At 46.6% G+C, this 19,721-nt stretch overlaps 1 protein-coding gene across 1 annotated transcript in view; it reads left to right on the top strand.

The window, feature by feature from the left end:
- The window catches only part of LOC147891518 (ATP-dependent zinc metalloprotease), a 45,470-nt gene that overhangs the window by 10,544 nt on the left and 15,205 nt on the right, over nucleotides 1-19,721 (top strand). The window contains exon 4 of the mRNA XM_087388334.1: nucleotides 4,505-4,581. Within this exon, the coding sequence (XP_087244460.1) occupies nucleotides 4,505-4,581 (77 nt within the window). The remainder of the gene's footprint in view (nucleotides 1-4,504; nucleotides 4,582-19,721) is intronic.

The following is a 19,721-nucleotide window of genomic DNA, read 5'->3' on the forward strand; positions in this document are numbered from 1 at the left end:
TTCCCCATTGGAGAGCCAATCGGCATTCAAATTCTGCATGCATTGCACACATTTGCATTCTCGAAAAGTGTGGATTTTCACAATCATTCAGGCTGAGTTTGGGTCACCCCCATTACAACTAGATGCTGGAGCAGAGAGATCCACATTCTACATGGATAGCCGGGATTTGTTTATTGCAGTTTGCTACTTCCCCCCCGAGACCTCCCGCTTTGCCAGAGATATTCGAGGGGAGGATAAGGCATCCCCATTTGCTGCTCTTTATCAGTCTATTGTTGACTTCTCTAGCTGCGGAGAAGTCCTTCTAGTTGGGGACTTTAACGCGAGGACAGGCGCTCGTCAGGGTCCAGGGACCACTCCTTGACTTCAGGGATGATTCCACTCTATTGCTAGACATTGACCTGGAGGAGGCAGGTATGCTACGAGTTTCGGCTGACAGACGAGGACCGTTCACATCCTATGGGCAGGTCCTTTTAGACCTCGGTAGGATGCATGATCTCATTATTTATAATGGTCTTGACAGATGGCTCGCATCAGGTGGCTTCACGTGCTTTCCACATGGGGGAGGCTTCAGTGTTGTGGACTACATCATGGGATCCCCTGCCTTCACATCTCGCATCACGGACTTTACCGAAGCACCTCTCCCTCCAGGGGCTGATCATACCTATCTCTTCTTTAGCATTTCTACCCCTCGCTGCACAGCACCTTCTACCCCGTTGAGTTCTCACTGCACCCACCATGATATACACTTTGATCGCGATCACTCACCCACTTACTCTGGCCGTCTGTACATACTTCTCGCATACATTGACTTTATACCCTTATTAGAGGATCGTGCTGCCCTAGTCACCCGCTCACTACACGAGGCTGCTCTTCACGCCTTCCCTCACACCACCTGCTCCACCTGCCCACTACCACCAGGGACCGTACCTTGTAATAGTTGGTACGACGATGAGTGTAAGGCTTTACGCCGTCAGCTCAGATTCAAAACTAAAAACAGTCTTCCGAGCATACCAAAGACGCTACGCAAGTACCGCCGACTGGTACGCAGGAAGAAACTTGACTTTGTGCGTCGGAACGAGGAGGAGCTACTAAACATTCTGTTCAGTAACAACTCTAAGGACTTTTGGCGCAGATTTCTAGAGAGACGGTCTCCCTCACCACTCACTGACACTCAGGTGTGGTCTGATTATGCACGCACACTCTATGATATCCCAAATCAGCCAGTCCTTAAACTATCACATATGCCACGTCCCACATCCTGCACCCTCTTCACTGGGGGGGGTAAAGGATGCTGTAAATGAAGTGATTTGCTTGGGGTTCCCACGCACCTAGATCATTAACACTATCTTACCCATTCACAAGGCAGGAGATCCCATGAGCCCGGAGAACTACATGACCATTATGATTCGACATGTCATGTCCAAGATCTATGCATCAGTACTTGATTTTGAGGTCAGCAGATTTGCGGAGTGTCGAGGACTCAGAGCAGCGGGACAGGCCGATTTCAGGCGAGATCATGGGACCATGGACCACATTCTCGCGCTTAGATGTATCATCGAGGAGGCGAGGGCACAGAAGCAGAGGGTTTACTGTTACTTTGTGGATTTCCGTAAGGCATTTGACACCGTTCTGAGAGCCCGCCTCATACGACACCTACAGGATTTGGGTTACGACCAGGAGATCATCTGGGCTGTGATGGCACTTTATGAGCGAGTTTCAGGCAGAGTTCGGACAGGGTCTGGATGGACAGACGAGATCATGAGCACTATCGGGGTCAAACAAGGGTGTCCATTATCACCTACCTTGTTTGGCCTCTACATTGACGAGCTTGAGACAGTGATGCAGACACAGGGAGGGGTAGGTTGCTCTCTCGCGGGCACGCTGATCCGGATATTGCTTTACACAGATGACGTGGCTCTCTTGTCTTTCTCAATAGAGGGGCTCCAGAGACACCTTGACGCACTACAGTCCTTCTGTGAGTCTCATGATTTGAAGGTCAACTTGGGTAAAACCAAGGTTATGATCTTCAATCCATCTCGAGCTGTCATGCGCGAGGAGTAGTTCGCATTTGATGGATCCCCTGTTGAGATAGTTTCATCATACACTTATCTTGGGGTCGTTTTTTCTGGACCCATCTTCACTGGCTAGACTAGAGAGGCAGTGCTTCCGTTCTCACTTTCAGGATCCACGGACCAAAGGGTTGCTTTTTGACTCCTTGGTCCACCCAGCAGGGATGTATGGCAGTCCATGTTGGGGGCCAGACTTGTCGGATATAGAGTAGGCCAGGGTGGAGTGGCTACAGGCTCTCATGTTATCACGGATGATTCGTGGTAAGCCATCCGTTCCTCACCAGATGATTCGGGCGGAGTTTAGGTCACCCCCATTATAGCTAGATGCTGCATTTCAGGTCATTACATATCTATACCGAGTCAGGGAGTATGGGGATTACACCTCCAGGCGTAGCAGGATACCATGGCTAGCACTGTCCTCTTCTATGGCACTTGCAACAGGGGGAGACCAGAGGTGCTGGTATGCACGCACAGAGAGATGGTTTGCGGGAGTCGGGCTCCACATGGACAGATTATCTCCATTCCAGTACAACATGGATGCTCCGTTCTCTCCCCTCCTATCACACGAGGTCAAGTAGGTTATCTGTGAGGATCTACTATAGCTATACACATTCCGAACCTGGTTGGGCCCGAGTGATCTTATAGTGAAGCTGGGCTTCTACAGAGATCAGTTTTTACATATCACAGCGGAGGGTTTCATTGATCCACCAAGATACACGCAGATTCACCTACCCCACTCATTGAGGATCTCTCTTGGGTAGTTTCGGGTCTCTTCACACAGACTTTGTATCGAGAGTGGCAGAGCAGAGCGGTTACCTAGGGAGAGGTGCATATGCACACTGTGTGACATGCAAGAGGTTGAGACAGAGGAGCATTTCATCTTCAGGTGTCCCGTTTACGATGAGATCTAAGGGCGTTTCTACTGCCTCTCCAGAGATAGTTATGGGGTTTTGGCTTGTTTCCTCTCCTACCCAGACCAGTGGTGTTTAGTTGGTTTCATTCATGAGATGCTTAGACACCGTGAGAGGATACTCTAAGCACGAAGACAGGAGCAGACTTCTTCCTCGATTGATACCTCTCAGAGCTCTATCACAGAGTTCTTTCAGCCAGATCACATAGACCCCCACGAGACGAGACCTTGGCATGACCGTGACCTGGAGCTTGTGACCTGACAGCTCAGACAGAGGTTGATACACATATCATACTTGGGGACATCCCCCCCTTGTTTAGGGTATGTGCCCGACCGACGGGGGTCACAGTGGCCCTGGTTAGACGCAGAGCTACGACCAGGAGACGTACCAGGACTGCACCCTTGAGGGGCCGACAATGCTCTATTGCTGGCCTCATACCTCCACTGCCTCATCCATCCTGATGTGCTGCTGTTGTTGATGATGATGATGATGATGATTATGTATGATGTCGATGTTGATGCTGAGATTGATACATATAGTTGACTATCGACATGACTATGTTGTACTTAGGACTTAGTACTGCTATTTTGCATTTTTTTGCATTCTACATTGGTGTGGATGCTCATTTAGTAGCTCCACTACCACAGCTCATTGTATCAGGTTTTTCACAGTCTCATAGACCCATCGGTCTTCCGAAGACTTTAATAAACTTTCTTTCTTTCTTTGGGCTTCTCCACCCTCCCCTTGTCCTTCTTTGCATCCCTAGCCATGAGAGACAGTTCTAGACCCCTAATCGAAGGATAAAGGGGGTTGGGGGGGGGGGGAGTCCATTTATCCGTACTGCTAGGCTCTCAACTCACCATCGAGAAAATGTGGGGGGCCAGTGGTAGAGGCTGCATCAGCAACAATGAGGAGGTTGTGATGGAGTAGGCAGGTTTAGATGGGAGGCATGGCCTAGATCCATAGTAGAGATGGATGAGTAGAGGTGGGGGGCCTGTGGACAAAAGCAGGGTCTGGGAGAGAGGCGAGGGATTGGTGAGCAGTGGCGAGGGGCTTGGGAGAGAGGCGTGTGGCTAGGAGTAAAGGCTAGGGCAGAGAGGCAAGGGATTGGGGACAGAGCCGAGGGGGCTAGGAAGAGGGGGGGGATCTGGGAAGGGAGGTAGGGGTGGGGAGTAGAGGAAAGGGAGATGGGGGAGCTGGGAAGGGAGGTGGGGAGTTGGGAAGGGGGGGTGGGAGCATGAGAGCGGGCTGGGAATAGAGGCGGGGGAGCTAGGAAGGGAGGTGGGGGGTTGGGGACTAGAGGGAAAAGAGACAGGAGAGCTGGGAAGGGAGGCAAGGAGCTGAGAAGGAAGGCGAGGGGGGTGGGAATAGGGCTGGTAATAAAGAGAGAGACTCTTCTATTTTTTTAAAGTGTAAAGAAGGCAATGGTGTTTCCTCTTTCTCTATGTTTGTTCAATGTCTGTACAATGTGTCGAAGAGCTTCAGGGAACTTAATTTAATATTGGTTATCTCCACATGTTGCAGCGTACCTACTAGGTTGTCCAGTGCGTGGTGTGATTTTGGATGCACTACAAGCTATGAAGCTCGGGATTCAAGGACAAGTAAGTTGTTGAAGTGATAAGGGTTGAATTTAGAACAGCTAGTATCTTCCCATGGATAAATCATGCAATTCAATATTTTGTCGCTGTTGGTGAAGATATTACTTTTGGAGACTATATTCTTTATTGCTTGAGTGTGTGGATGGAACAATCCCTGTTCCCTTACTTATTTGAATTGCCATAATTAAATTTCGATTGTCTTTCCATGGAGTGAGTTGGAACAATCGATGTCTTTCCATAGGGTACAGCATGCAATTTAGACCCTGGGTTCCTATAAATCGTTGTTGATGAGGCTAGTTATTTGAAGCCATTGCTCTTGGTTGCGTTAATGGGTGGATGAAACAACCTACTTTGAACCCTCTCCTCACCCTCCCTTTTCTCTAAAAACTAAATTGGCCCTTTGCCTCTATCCAGAATAGAAAAAAGTGCAAGGCCCCTTTTATGGTTGCAGATTTGATTTTGGCTTTCTTGCAAGCTACAATTTATGAAGCTTAATTGATGTAGAGTGCATTATCGTTTTCGTTCTGGTTTTTACGTGTGTGGAAAAACATAGTCTTATGATCAAAAGCACCAGGATTTTGTTGGCTTTGCTTTTATCGTGACCGGTATACAAAAGAGTACATCAAAGACTTCTTAGATCTATTGACTATGTTCTCAAGTGGAGAAATTATTGACTTTGCCCATGAGGCTGCATGTAGATCTCCATGAAAAGTAGCTTTGAGTGATATTTCCATGAGGAGTGGATTTAGACTCAAGTGCGTGGCCTATAGGAACTTTCTACAGTGTTCGTGGTTGAGGACACTTGGTAGTAAGTACAAGCTTGATGGAGTTACCAACAAGCTTGAAACTCGTTTGGAGTTCTGTATAACATCCGCCAACTTGTTGGGAGCTTGAAACTCATTGGGAGCTTTGTATAACACCCACCAATTGGCGTTTTGCATCTTTACCATAGGGTTATATATTGACTGTGGCAATGGTTGCCATGGTATAGGCCTGGGAGAGTTCATAGAATTCTAAAGATGAAAGAAATTACTCTTCAGCATCAACTTTATAATCTTGATATGAACGAGGGTGATACTGTGCATGACCATCTGACAAAGGTGAAAGTCATGCGGGACCAGCCCGCAGCGGTTGGTCAGAAGGTGGGCTCGAGGCAATTGACGTTGATCACACTCCACAAGTTGCCACGGAGTTTCAAAAGTTTTGTGACTACGGTCACTACGGGTCAACGGACTAAGCCACTCACCTTTGAGGAGCTTGGCTCACTACTGCTTCAGGAGGAGGCTCGAGAGAAACTCTTTATGCAAACCGACGAATTGGCATTAGTGGCCAAAGACAAGCCTGGAAAAGGCAAGTCAAATGAATTCAAGAAGTCAGAGGACGCAGACCGAAAGAAGAAAATGAAGTGCTTTTACTGTGAAAAGCTTGGCCACTCCGCCAAAGAATGCCGAAAGAAGAAGGCGGATCAAAAGTGGAAGAAAGAAGTCAGGATCAAAGAAGAGCCTAAGAATGATTCTGCCAATGTGACGAGAGGACAGTTGTTTTTAATCAGTGAACATTGTTCAGCGTATGTAGTCAGTGAAGGAAAAGAGGGTTGGTATGTTGACAGCGGAGCTTCAAAGCACATGTCTAACAGAAAGACTTGGTTCAAAACCATGGAAAGAACACACTCGGATTCTAAAGTTTCTGTCGGGGATAGCCGGACATGTCTTGTGAAGGGCATTGGTGGCATTCCTTTCATTACGACCGGGGGAGGAGAAGGATATCTTTGGAGTACTTTATGTACCCAACCTTTGCAAGAACTTACTGTCTGTGAGTCAGATGGACAAGAAGAACATGTCAGTTCTCTTTGAGGACGGCAAGGTCACCGTGACATCCAAAGCAAATGGACAGATGGTGGCCCAAGGAGTCGAAGAAAACGGATTGTACCGCCTCAGTGCAATGTTGGTTCATGGAGACAACGTAAAGTCCAAACTTTGGCATGAGCGCTTCGGTCACGTCAGCTATGGAACCTTGGCTGAAATGTCAAAGTCGAAGATGGTGGATGGACTTCCACCCATTATAGGCAATGATGGTGTCTGTAGGGCTTGTCTAGAAGGCAAGCAGCACAAGGACAAGTTCCCACAAGAGGCCTCGATTCGGACTAGCAAACCCTTGAGTTGGTTCATGCCGACATTTGTGGCCCAATGTCTACAGCATCGTGGGCAGGATCCAGGTACTCACTTCTTTTTGTGGATGATTTCAGTAGAATGACCTGGGTGTATTGCTTGGCTAAAAAGTCACAGGATGTCATCTTCGAGGAAAAGGAACCTGAACCCCAAGAGGAGCCTCAGATTGAGGAGGAGGAGATTGTTCAATCCGCAAACCCACCCCGCCCCAGGTTGACCATCCAAGAGGTGGAGAAATCGGAAGCTGATGTTCCACAAGGTACTGAGGAAGAGCAGGATGTTCCAGAAGCATTTCCAGTTCCTCCTCCCACTGAGAAGGAGAAGATGTTGCCCCAATGGTACCTAAGAACATTGGAAGACTCTCGGGGCACCGATATACGTGAGAGTAGCAGTTCCGGATTGTGTCGGTCCCAACGTCTTAAGCAGACCCCATTTGTGAACTTTGCGTTGGTGGCTCAGCTTGAAGAGCCAAGGTCCTTTGAGGAGGCGAAGGGCCATGCAGGCAGAGATGGATGCTATCCTGAAGAACAATACCTGGGACTTAGTGGCCAGGCCCCCGCGATAGAAAGTCATCGGCACTAAGTGGGTATACAAACTTAAATTCAAATCCGACGGCAGCTTGGATAAGTACAAAACAAGATTAGTGGTCAAAGGTTTTGCTCAGACTGAAGGCATGGATTTTGATGAAACTTTTGCTCCCACAGCTCACGTGGTTACTATCCGGACAATGATTGCTGTTGCTGCCCAATTCCATTGGCCTATTTTTTAAATGGACGTGAAGTCCGCATTCCTTAATGGAACCCTGGAGGAGGAGGTGTACGTAGAGCAGCCACAGGGCTTTCAAGATCCAGGGTCCCCATTAAAAGTCTGTAGGTTGAGGAAGGCGTTATACGGGCTGAAACAGGCCCCCAGAGCTTGGTACCAAAGGATAGAATCATTCTTTCAGAAGAGTCGGGCCCTTTTGAGGCAAACCTCTACTTGTTCATTGAGAAGGGGTTGCGATTGGTACTCATCCTCTATGTTGATGATCTTATCTTGACAGGTGACCATGTCAAGAAGATTTCCCAGGTCAAGGAGCTACTCATGATTGAGTTTGAGATGACTGACCTTGGGTTATTACACTACTTCCTTGGGATAGAAGTGAAGCAGGCCAAAGACAGGATCTTCATTTCACAGGAGAAATACTGCAGAGAACTTCTGAAGGGATTCCAGATGGAGGATTGCAGGACAGCAATAACTCCCATGAAGGTCGGACTCAAGCTAAGTGTTCACGACACATCTCAGCCGGTCGATACTCCTTTGTACCGACAATTGGTAGGAAGCTTGCTTTACCTTACCAATACTCGACCTGATATTTGTTATGCAGTTGGGCTACTATGCCAGTTCTCTGCTTCTCCCAGGAAGAGTCATTGGGATGCAGGTTTACGGGTGCTGAGGTATCTAAAGGGTACTTGCACCTATGGGATCACCTACACTAAAGGCATCGAACTAGGCGGGTTCTGTGACAGTGATTGGGCGGGTGATGCTGACACGAGAAGATCAACAACAAGGTATTGCTTCTTACTTGCATCTGGTGCCATCTCTTGGCTGAGTAAGAAGCAACCCACAGTGGCCCTTTCATCTACCGAGGCAGAGTACAGAGCCGCATGTATAGCAGCTTGTGAGACACTGTGGTTGAGGTGGATTCTGGAGGACATGGACGTGAGTCAGGAGGACGTAAGAGTGCTGATGTGCGACAATCAGAGTTGCATAGCCATTGCCAAGAATCCAGTGTTCCATGCGCGGACCAAGCACATCGAAGTTCATTACCACTTTGTTCGAGAGCTCATCGTTGACGACGTGATCGAGCTCATGTACTGCCCGACCGCCGACAACTTGCCCGACCTCTTCACGAAGGCACTTCCTCGAGAACAGATGGAGCACCTCATCAGACGTATGGGGATTGGCCCACAGTTGTGACATTGAGGGGGGGTGTTAGAATCTCACTGTGCCCACTTGTGAGCCCCCGATTTGAGGGGACAAGGTGTTGGGGTAAAGGGCAGTGTGCCCACCCACTTGTACAGTGCCCATGTATACTCATATATATATGATAGAGGAATAAGCTGGAGTAGCTTTTGCTCCACCACTTTTTGGTGTCTCCTTATCCCTTCCTGAGTGCTCTCTCTTCCCCCTCAACTGGTATCAGAGCAGGTCGTGGTGTTCGATCTGCGGGGATCTTCACAAGGGCTTGTGGTGTGTGCGAATCGAGCATTGAAGGAGCTTTGGATCGATGTCTCTCGTGGAGAAGACGGGGCAGCCATAGCTATGCTTATTTGCTGATCTGAGCTCCGGGAGCTCGAGGAGAAGAGCCGTGAGTAGAAGTGGTTGGAGAAGACATCATTTGGGAGCTTCATTGCCTCGTTGATGGAGGCATTGCTTCGTAGATACTTGCTGGAGATCGTTGACATTGGTGTTTCGCAACTCACGAGTGGATATCGTTGGAAGCTGTCGTATGAGTCTTAGAGGCAGCTTGTGTCTTGGAGCTCGGTCGTAAAAGCACCGTTTAGGCTTGCTGCTGCTGCTAAGGCTGGAGCTTTGAGCGATGCACTCTTGAGGCTGAGCCTTCATTGGAGAGCGTTGTTTGGAGAGGGCTGTAGGGAAGCTCTTTGTAGATGCAGCTGCTGCAGATGGCTCGTGAGCCCCTGCGAGCTCTTAGATGGAGTAGATAGGAGTCTCTTTCTCTCCATACCCTTCTCCTTCCCGTGAGCAAAGGAAGAGCAGCCTAGTGATAGCAACAACATCCACTTTGGAGAAAAAGAGTGAGTTCTTTGTTTTTAGTCTAGAAATCTGACAGTATTTCAGACAGTAAAAGTGAGCAGAATGCCATTTTCGACAGCAAGTATTTGCAAATCCATAAGGATTTAGGCTCGGTGCCCAATAGAGGAGTCGGAGAACTTTGGAAGGGCTACGTTTTCTCTGTTGACAGCACGGTCATCCGAGTTTACAGTACAGAGTTATTTACTGTCCAAAATAGGGACAGTTCGTGATCAGTGTGCAGACAGCCATTTTGCAGACTGTATATCTTTTCACCTGTGCAGAATCTGCCGCTGCGTTCAACTAGAGAGTTGTAGATCCTTCAAAACACTACAACTTTGCTGTTGGACGCAAGTTGATCCAATTTTTGGATCAAAAGATATTGCTGTTTAAAGACAGTGACAGCACAAGTACAATGCCATTTTTCTTTTTGCAGATGTCACAAGGGTACAACGGATGCATGATATTGTCGCTTACTTGGATGCACAAATGATATAGTGGTACATGCCATTTGGATGCCATTTTGGTTGTCAATTGACACATTTTGGATGCATCATTCCTCACATGCTGTGAGAGGTCTCAAGGTTGAGCAGAAAATACAGCCTTGGTAACATTTGTGAGGTGTCTTGATGCTGAGTTCAATGACATTGATAGTCACTTTGCACTAATTTGGTTGGGCATTGTACTTGCCATTTTGCTGGTGTTGCAGTTGACATACGGGGTGATCTGCTGGATGTATTTTGACCATTTTTTGGGGCTGTTTTTTGCTGGAGCAGATGAGTGCTGTAAAGGGCAGCAAACATACAAGGAAGCTGCTGTTACTGTTTTTATGACAAAACAGTCGTTTTCAGGACTGAATATCTCTTTCCTGGTGCGGAATTGCACTTTGTGCCGAACTGGAAAGTTGTAGTTTACAGAACATACTACAACTTTGCTTTTGGAAGGTCCGGTATAAGCTGCAAGAGTTACAGCCTCTGCAAAACCACAAAAAGTTGCAGTCTACTGTCTATCTGTGACCAATGTGCAGGAAGCTGTTTTTCAGGTGAGAATATCTGAGAATCCACAAGGATTTTGCTCTTGAGGTCAACTGACAAGTTGTAGATCTTTCTACCAGCTACAACTTTGCTGTTTACAGCTTTGGCATCCGGTCTTTCAGTGAAAAGATATCGCTGCTCAAAAACAGGGACAGCGTGTTATTTTGCCCAAAGTGGCTGTGAGGTATTGTTGTAGGAATTTCTCTTGCACAACAGTGAATTGGGAACTCACAGTAAATTACAGAAAGTGATTGGGATCTCACTTCAGTCCAAGGGCATTATTGGCATTTTGGCAAGTCACTTTGGCACATTTGGCAAGTGGTGAATGCTTGATTTTGTTGCCAAAGGATTGCACACTTGAGGTGATGCATTTGTGATGCAGTAAATGCCATTTCGATGCATTATGGATTTGCATTGGTGGATGCCGCACTGATGTTTATGGATAGTTGAGCTGGGCTCCTATTGCCATTGGTTGAGCAGGCATTGCTCATTTGGTTTAGTGCATTTCTTACTTGGATTGCCAAGCATTGGCAGGTTACTGAGCTGCATATATTCTTGTTTATGCCTCTTTATGGCTGAGTGCTTTTGAGCATTGGATCAGCCAATTTATTTGGAGACCTGATTGGTCTAGACAACACTATATTTTTTGTCATTTGGGTTGCCTATTGCACTATACTACTCTTTGGTTGTGACCTATTGTGCCACAGATATGGCATCTACAGCTGGTAGTGCCCTCTTTGATATTGAGAGGTTGGATGGATCAAACTTTCAGTATTGGAAAGAGCAGATTTATGATGTGTTAGTGCAAAAGAGGCAGCATAAGCCCATTCAATGCAAAGGTGTCAAGCCTAATAGCATTAAACAGAGTGATTGGGATGACATGGATGAGCAAGCATGCTCTATCATTCAAGCATCACTCTCGAAGTCAGTCTACTTGCAGGTACAGGATGGTGTACAGGGTGTAGACTACCATGCATATGAGTTTTATACTCGTATATGCCGGATGTATGACCATGATAGTATTATGTTACAGCATGATGGGCTGAAATGTCCTGATGGGCTGAAATACAGCCTTGATATGCACTCCAAAGGTCGATCAATTGGTAGAAACAGGTCATGTTCAAGGGGGAATTCCAGGAGCAAGTCTAGCTCTCGGACTTGTGTTAGATGTTTCTATTGTGGAAAGTATGGCCACATGAAAAAGTATTGCTGGAAATGGCTGAGAAAATACAAGAAGAAGAGCAAGGTTAAGAATGACAAGAAGAAGGAGAAGAAGCATGTTGAGCTTCAAGGCATGGATGCCAGGGTTTCCACTGACGGTTTCCACTGACAGTAGCAGTGATGAAGGCATTCTTTTGTCTATGTCTGACACCTCCTTCTTGGCCACTGATGTACCCATTCTTGGTGATTGGATGTTAGATCCATGTGCTTCATGTCATATGACCCCTCATAGGTCATGGTTCAGTGCATATCAGGAATGCATTGTGGAGAGTGGTTTGATGGGCATTGATCATTCTATGGATGTCTATGGTTATGGGGATATCCACCTTGTTATGCCTAGTGGCTCTATTCTTGTTCTACAGAGGGTTAGACATATACCAGGACTTGCTACGAGCAAGATCAGTACTGGACAGTTGGTTGAGGTAGGTTATCATGTCTCTTTGGGTGATCATGCATGGAAGATTGCTAGAGGCAATCTGGTTATGGCTAGGGGATCACGGGTTGGATTTTCTTATGCATTGCATGTATCAGGTGTCCAGGATAAGATGCTTATGATTAGTAAGCAGCCATCAGCTAGTTTATGGTATGCCAGACTTGGACATATGTCTACTGCAGGTATGGAAGCCCTTACAACATTGAGATACATTCCTGTTATGGATGTCTCTCAAATTTTATGTCATGATTGTGATGATGGTCAGCAGTTAGGATCCTCTTTTGTGAGGAAGACAGTCAGTGAGAGGTATGTTAGAGCCATTGCAGTTGGTTCATAGTGCAGTTTGTGGGCCTATGCCTACCGTTTCACTGGGTGGTGGCTCTTACTTTGTGACATTTATTGATGTTGCTACAAAGTACATATGGTTCTATCCGATTCGGCAGAAGCATGATGTATATGATACATTTCAGCGCTTCTTGGGTAATGCTGAAAATCAGTCAAGAAAGAAGCTATTGAGCTTGATGACTGATGGTGATGCAGAGTTTACCTCTTCTAGATTTCAGCATCTATGTGATACACTTGGTATCAGGAGGGTGTTGACCACTCCTCATCTTTCTGCTCACGATGCCTTAGCAGAAGGCATAAATCGGATTCTATTGGACAGGATGGGTAGCATGCTACGGTATGCAGGTCTTACCGAATGCTATTGGGTTGAGGCATGTAAGACAGCTGCATACTTGCTTAACAGGTCACTCAGGAGATCTCTGAATGGTAGAGTGCCATTTGACTTCTTGACAGGCAAGGGACCATGTTATGAGCATTTACGTGTGTTTGGCTGCGAGGCTTATGCTCATGGTTCCCGGTCGAGGAGGTGTATCTTCCTTGGATACAGTGAGTCTAGTAGGGACTACAGGTTATGGGATTCTTCAACTAGAGAGTTGATACGCAGCCATAATGTCTATTTCAGAGAGGATGCTATGTTTAGACAGCCCAGGACTATGGATAGCAGGAGAGTGGTATTCCAAGAGGGTGTAAGTGCACTGATACCTCCGAATTCTTTGTAGGGGCAGCCCATATCCCTTGGAGTGGGAGGTTTTTCCCACGGTGAGCAAGTTATAAAGTTGGGACAGCCACGATTACTTCCTGATTTTGGTCAGAGACGATCAGATGTCTCGAGTATTCCACAGGTTTATACTCCTATGGAGATTGTTGATGCATCTTCTATGGACAGTTACAGTTTACTCCCAGGATGCGGAGTGCCTCTTGCAGATGAGGATGAGGCTATGCATGGTGAGGAGGATACCTTGGCTAATGATGCCCGGTATGATCCATTGGCTGGTTATGCCAGGACAGATGTGGTTTCTGTAGTTATTGACTCGGGTCATATTGCGCATGGGCAGGAATCATTGATATGTTTGCTTCGTAAGTGCCTTCATGGCCAGAAGCAATCCCCTCGAGCTTGGCTTCATAGGTTTGATACCGTTATGAGAGCTCAGGATGTGATGCGCAATGAGACAGGTTATGATCTCAGTATTCAGGAGGTTGCTATCCTTCTGAGATTACTTGCGATATGGTTCCTTATGGACAGGGATGCGTTGCAGTGGGAGTTGGTAGCATGATTATGGCAGATTTTGGCAGTAGGGAAGCGGTTGTGGACATCAGGTCCTTATGCTTCCAGGAGCAGCATGCAGGTGATGTAGGTTGGGTAGACCAGTAGAGGTCTATTGTAAGACATGTGCTTATGGTCACAGGTGGTACAGAGACATTTTCTTTACACAGTGACAGTTCAGGTGCTATGGACTTAGCACAGGAGCACGTGGTGGTGAGAGTTCACTCTCCCAGTGAGATCTGGCATGAGATCTTGGTTGACAGGCATCTATAGCTTGTCATTTTCTATCCTGCAAATCTAATGTCTGCTAGCAGCTTATCCTCTATGCACTTTGCACATTGTAAAGTGCCGATGGGCATAGGATGACGGTGTGGTCATCTTGTTTTTCAGCCTATGGCTGATTGTATTATATGTGTACTATACTCCCTTAAAGGCACACTGCCTTTAAGTGGGAGGTTGTTGGGGTAAAGGGCAGTGTGCCCACCCACTTGTACAGTGCCCATGTATACTCATATATATATGATAGAGGAATAAGCTGGAGTAGCTTTTGCTCCACCACTTTTTGGTGTCTCCTTATCCCTTCCTGAGTGCTCTCTCTTCCCCCTCACAAGGGGCAGTGAGAGGTAGGAGGGCTGGGGAGAGACCCAGGTCGGCATCGGAGGGAGAATCGCATGGTAAAAATAGGCGACCAACACACGGGCTGGTCGCAGCAGCACAAACTGGTCGCCTAGGGCACCCTTATATAGGGGCCTGTGGCTGGCCAAGTCGGCCCAATCAGGGCCAACCCTGGTCGGTTTATGGGGCCCCTATGGTCGGCCACCAGACAGGGTAACCGACCCTGCTGGTCGGTCATTTGAAGGGGCTTGGGCAGAGCCTATAAAAGGCCCACTTCTGCATTCAGCCCAGCATCCGGTGCAATACAGAAAGCCCTTCTTCAAGGCTGTGTTCAGCACTCAGATCTGGGACAGTTTTGTGAGAGAGAGTTCATCAGTTTTCTCTAGCACCCTGCTGTGATTTGTATTGCTACCTTGGTGCCATTTTCTGCCCACCATCCGGTGGATGAATATACTCTCTCTCTCCATCTACATTTGCTGTTATTTCTGAGTGTGTTTTTTGTCGCATCTGTGATCATCTATCTAAGTTGAGTGTGTAAGAGTTGGAGAGATCTTGGGTGGAGGATTGAGTGATTCATTCCCTCCTCTTTTCTAACAGTGTCATCATGGGACTTATTCCATATGCACTAGGTGCTAGTTTGTGTGAGTAGCCTATATAATGCTTGTACTTAACTTGTCTTGATATACTTGATGAATGAATGAAAGCCTTTCTTCATGTCTTCATTTGAGCATTACTTCCTCACACCCTCTCTCTCTCTCTCTCTCTCTCTCTCTCTCTCTCTCTCTCCCCCCCCCTCCCCCCCTTCACCATGTTTCTAACATGGTATTAGAACCACCTTCCATAGCTGCCCTAACCCTAATTCGTCACTCTTGCCCTAACCCTAATTCTGCTTCAGCTCTTCTTCCTGCAGCATGCAGCCGCCTCAGCCTTGCTTCATCTCGACCCTTGTTCATTTCCGCTTCTAGCTAGCTCATTGCGCCTCTTCATTCCTTGCTGTCTTCATAGCCGCCTTCATCTAAGCTCTCTTGGAGCTGTAACTAGGCTCTTGGCAGCCTTATTGCTTGCTGGTCGGCTCACTTCCCAAGGCTCCAGCCCTAGTTGCAGGTACCCAAGGCATTTTTAAGTCATGTTCTCGCCGGAAATCCTTTCTCTTGGGCTCCTTTTGCATTGGCGACTCCTTAGAGACCATCTGCTGCTGGTTTTTTTGGCTTCATATAACCTTTACAAGCTGGTTCGGAGCTGTTATCATCCATTTGTTGTAGCCGCTTTCACACGTGGGAGTTTCATTGCATTCTGGAGCATTTGCTGCAGCTGCCTCACTATTTCGGAGTTTCTTTGCTGCTGTTTGGACCATATTCCAGCCGACTTGGTTATTTGAAGGCTGCTGTTGCACTTCGAAGTATTTTTGGAGCTGTCCTACTTCATTTCGAGGCTGCTGCCCGCCTTTAGAAAGTCCTCTTCAATCATGACTTCCTTGTCTTCAAGTTCCCTTCTCGTTGAGAAGTTCAAGGGGGAAGGCTTTCCCACCTGGCAAACCAAGATGCAATTGCTGCTTATGCGTGAAGGAGTTTGGGATGCTGTTGAGGGGATGACCAGGTTGAGTTACTTGATCAACAACATGAAAAGATTTGGAAGCAGCATAATGCTAAGGCTATTGCCCTCATTGGTCTTTGCTTACCTGACTCTCTCATTCATCATGTGGATTTCAAGTCAACAACTAAGCAGATTTGGAGTCGCCTCGAGGCCTTCTTTGGTAATAAAATCACCAACTCTAAAGTCTTTTTGAAGCCCAAATTTTATGATCTGAAGATGGAAGAGAGTGATGAGTTGAGTGATCATCTAGCCTGGTTTCAATCTCTTGTTCAACAACTCTAAAGTTTGAAGAGTGTCCCTGATGATGAAGATAAGATGGCCGTCCTTATGAAGAGTATGCATGGCATTTCTCGCTTTGAGCACACTCTTTTGATCCTTCGTCTTGCCACTACCACGTTTGATCATATGGTGGCCCTCCTCATTGAGAAGGATCGTCAAAATAAGGAAGCCGCTCTTGCCTCTCCTATTGATCATGCATTTGCTTCCACAAGCAAATGGAAGACCAACAAGAACATTATTTGCAGGTTTTGCAAGAGGAAAGGACACATTGAAGCCCATTTCTTCAAGAAGAAAGCACTGGAACAAGAGAAGCATCATGCCAATCTTTTGACTGAAGACGAAGCTGAACCTGAAGAGGCCTTGGAGGAGATACATGCAGCTACAGCAGAGGTTCATGGCCTCTCTCTTGATGACGAGGATCCATTTGACCAGGGTTGGGCTTTCTAGGCCCTATGCTATGTGTGTTTGTGTTGAGTCACAGAAAGGTTCTCAACCTTGAGTTGTCTCTCTAAATTGAATGTATTTGGAGTCAATAAGAGGTACTCTACCCTGGGTTGTTCCCCAAAAATGATTGTATTGTGTTTTACTTTGGTTGATGGTATTGACCACCCAGTTCAGAGTAAGGGGGGGTGACGAGTGATGGTTTGTCCTTGCCGGTCGCAAGCTGACTGAGAAGTCACTATCACACGGGAGGTGTTGGATAGTTGGACTTGCTCTTTGCAGTATTGCGGTGGAGGGGGGATCGGTCTACTCTTTGTGTGTTGGGTCTCACACTCTTTGCTCTAAAGGGGGGTGTTGGAGATATCATAGTCGAAGAGTGTGTTGGTGTGTATTACTAGGTGATCTAGTACTAGTCTATGTGTGAGTGCCACGTGTCATCATGGGACTCGAGTAGCCTATATAAGGCTTGTACTTCACTTGTCTTGATATACTTGATGAATGAATGAAAGCCTTTCTTCATGTCTTCATTTGAGCATTAGTTCCTCACACCCTAACTCTCTCTCTCTCTCTCTCTCTCTCTCTCCCTTCACCGTGTTTCTAAGCACCTAGTAGTGGCTAGCCCAAGAAGGATGATTATGGAGATGAAGCGGACACTTCCAGTAAGAAGAGGAAGCAGAAGAAGTAGTGCTTCTATTGCAATGAGCCATGCCATTTTGCAAAGGATTGCAGAAAGAAAAGGCGGGTCAAAAGAACAAGGAGTAGTTCGACTCAGATTCGGATAGTGAAACAAAAGCTATGACTAATGTGGTAGTCGAAGAATTGTTCTTGGTGACATCTCCGTGTGTTACTGAGGTCCCATAAAAAGGGGGTCGATGGGTTGGTTGGAGGGCAATAAAGTTGGCCAGCAAGCGGGCTGGTTGATCCGTTTGAAGGGGACGTTGGGCCCTATAAATGTGCCTTAGTTATGCATCACAGCAAGCAGAGGAGTAGAAGGAGCAGCAAGTGCCTCATCTTTGGGCCTTCATCTAGGAGGCAAAGGAGGGCAAGAGGTGTTGCAGACTTAGCTTACTTTGTACCAGTGCAAAAAGGTGCTGAGATCTTTGGACAGCGAGTCTACATACACTCGAGGTGGAGCAGAGGGGCTTAGAGATCTAGAGGTACCCGGTAGATAGTAGGAGAATCTTTTTGGTAAAAAATGATAAATGTTTCTCTCATAATGTGCCTTAGAATATGAATATTCTACCTATGTAGATGGAAGATGCATAATAGAGAAAGGGGGAATGGTCACAACTCACAGCAAGTGAGCACTTACACATTGCATCACATATGCATCACAAACTACTAGCAGCTGCCATGGTGGCGATCCATAAAGATTACTCATCATGCATACAATGATGATGGGTACTAGACTCTATTCGATGTCGGCATCTACATGTCAACATGTGGGCAGTTGGAGCGCCTGCTTTGCACTTGCATGGAGTTCCTATGAGCAAAGGATGTGAGCAGGGTGAGCAAGAGCATGAACCGGAAGGAGAGCAACGTAAGTTGTATTGTAAGAGATAGTAAACAACATACAAAACTAGGGGTTTTGTTAAAGTGACAAAACCCTAACTAACCCAACCACTAACTACTAACTTTAGTTGGGTATCCTAATTGCGGTTAGGGGGAAAAACCTCTAATGAGGGAAAAGTGCCCCTAACCCATTTAGTAGTCATACATTGGTCACTGCCATGAATTATGGCAATAATTCCAACACCCCCTGCAGTGCCAATGTGATGATGTATAAGGAAAAGATCAATCACCAAAAGGATATAAGTTGAGAGCATTGCGGAATGCCTCAAACTTCTCACGTGGAAGTGCTTTGGTGAAGATGTTTGCAACATTGTCATGTGTGGAGACATATATCATACTGATCTCCCCTGCATGCAACTTCTCTCTGACATAATGATAGTGAACCTCAATGTGCTTCGTGCTAGCATGAAACACATGATTCTTGGCAACTGCAATAGCACTCTGACTATCAGTGAGAATAGGAGAAGGACCCTCCAATTCTAGATGAAGATCAGCCACTAAATGACGCAGCCAAACACACTCAACTGCTGCTGTGAAAGCTGCCCTGTACTCAGCTTCACATGAGGAGGTAGCCTTGTAGACTGTTTCTTGCTCAACCAAGAAATGCAAGCATCACCCAAAAAGAAACAATTACACTAGTGGACTGCCTTGTGTCATAATCTCGAGTCCAATTGGAGTCACCGTAAGCACGCATCTGCAAGTCACCCCCCCTGGGAAACATCAAGCCATAAGACTTAGTGCCTTGCAAGTAATGGAAAATGCGTTTTATAGCTTGCCAAAAGCTTTTGCACATACTTGGATTGAGACACAATGATGCCACATATGAACTGGATCCCCAAATAGAAATGAAGCATGCCCAACTCTGACATATCAAATGTGGCTCTCAACTCAGCCTTGAAATCCGTAATTATTCATTCATTAGAACCTGTGAGCAGCATGTAGTCTTCCTTCTTCATTCATTCTCCCCTCATTTCATTCATTGAAAATGCCTTCTCCTCGTATGGGGGGCTTACAAGTAGAGTTAGCTGGTTCCCGCATAGTTACACGGAACCCTTACTGGTCATCAGAAAGACATCAATCTTAGAATACCAAGCTCGTGGAGCTTGTTTCAGCCCATACAAAGCCTTATTCAGCTTGCATATTTTCTGGGCTGCACTTGACACCTCAAAACCGGAAGGTTGCTTCACATAAACCTCTTTCAACAAGTCTCCATTAAGGAAAGCTGTTTTTATATTCAACTGATGTACATGCCAATCAAAATGTGCAGCCATTGCAATCACTGACCTGATAGTAGTCATCCTGGAAGTAGGAGCAAAAGTCTCCTCATAATCAATGCCCTTTTTCTGAGCATAACCTTTGGTAACCAGCCTTGCCTTGTACCTATC

Source organism: Dipteris shenzhenensis, chromosome 17, assembly GCF_047967505.1.
Source record: "Dipteris shenzhenensis isolate YYH24624 ecotype China chromosome 17, Dip_SZ_1.0, whole genome shotgun sequence".
Classification (NCBI taxonomy): domain Eukaryota; kingdom Viridiplantae; phylum Streptophyta; class Polypodiopsida; order Gleicheniales; family Dipteridaceae; genus Dipteris; species Dipteris shenzhenensis.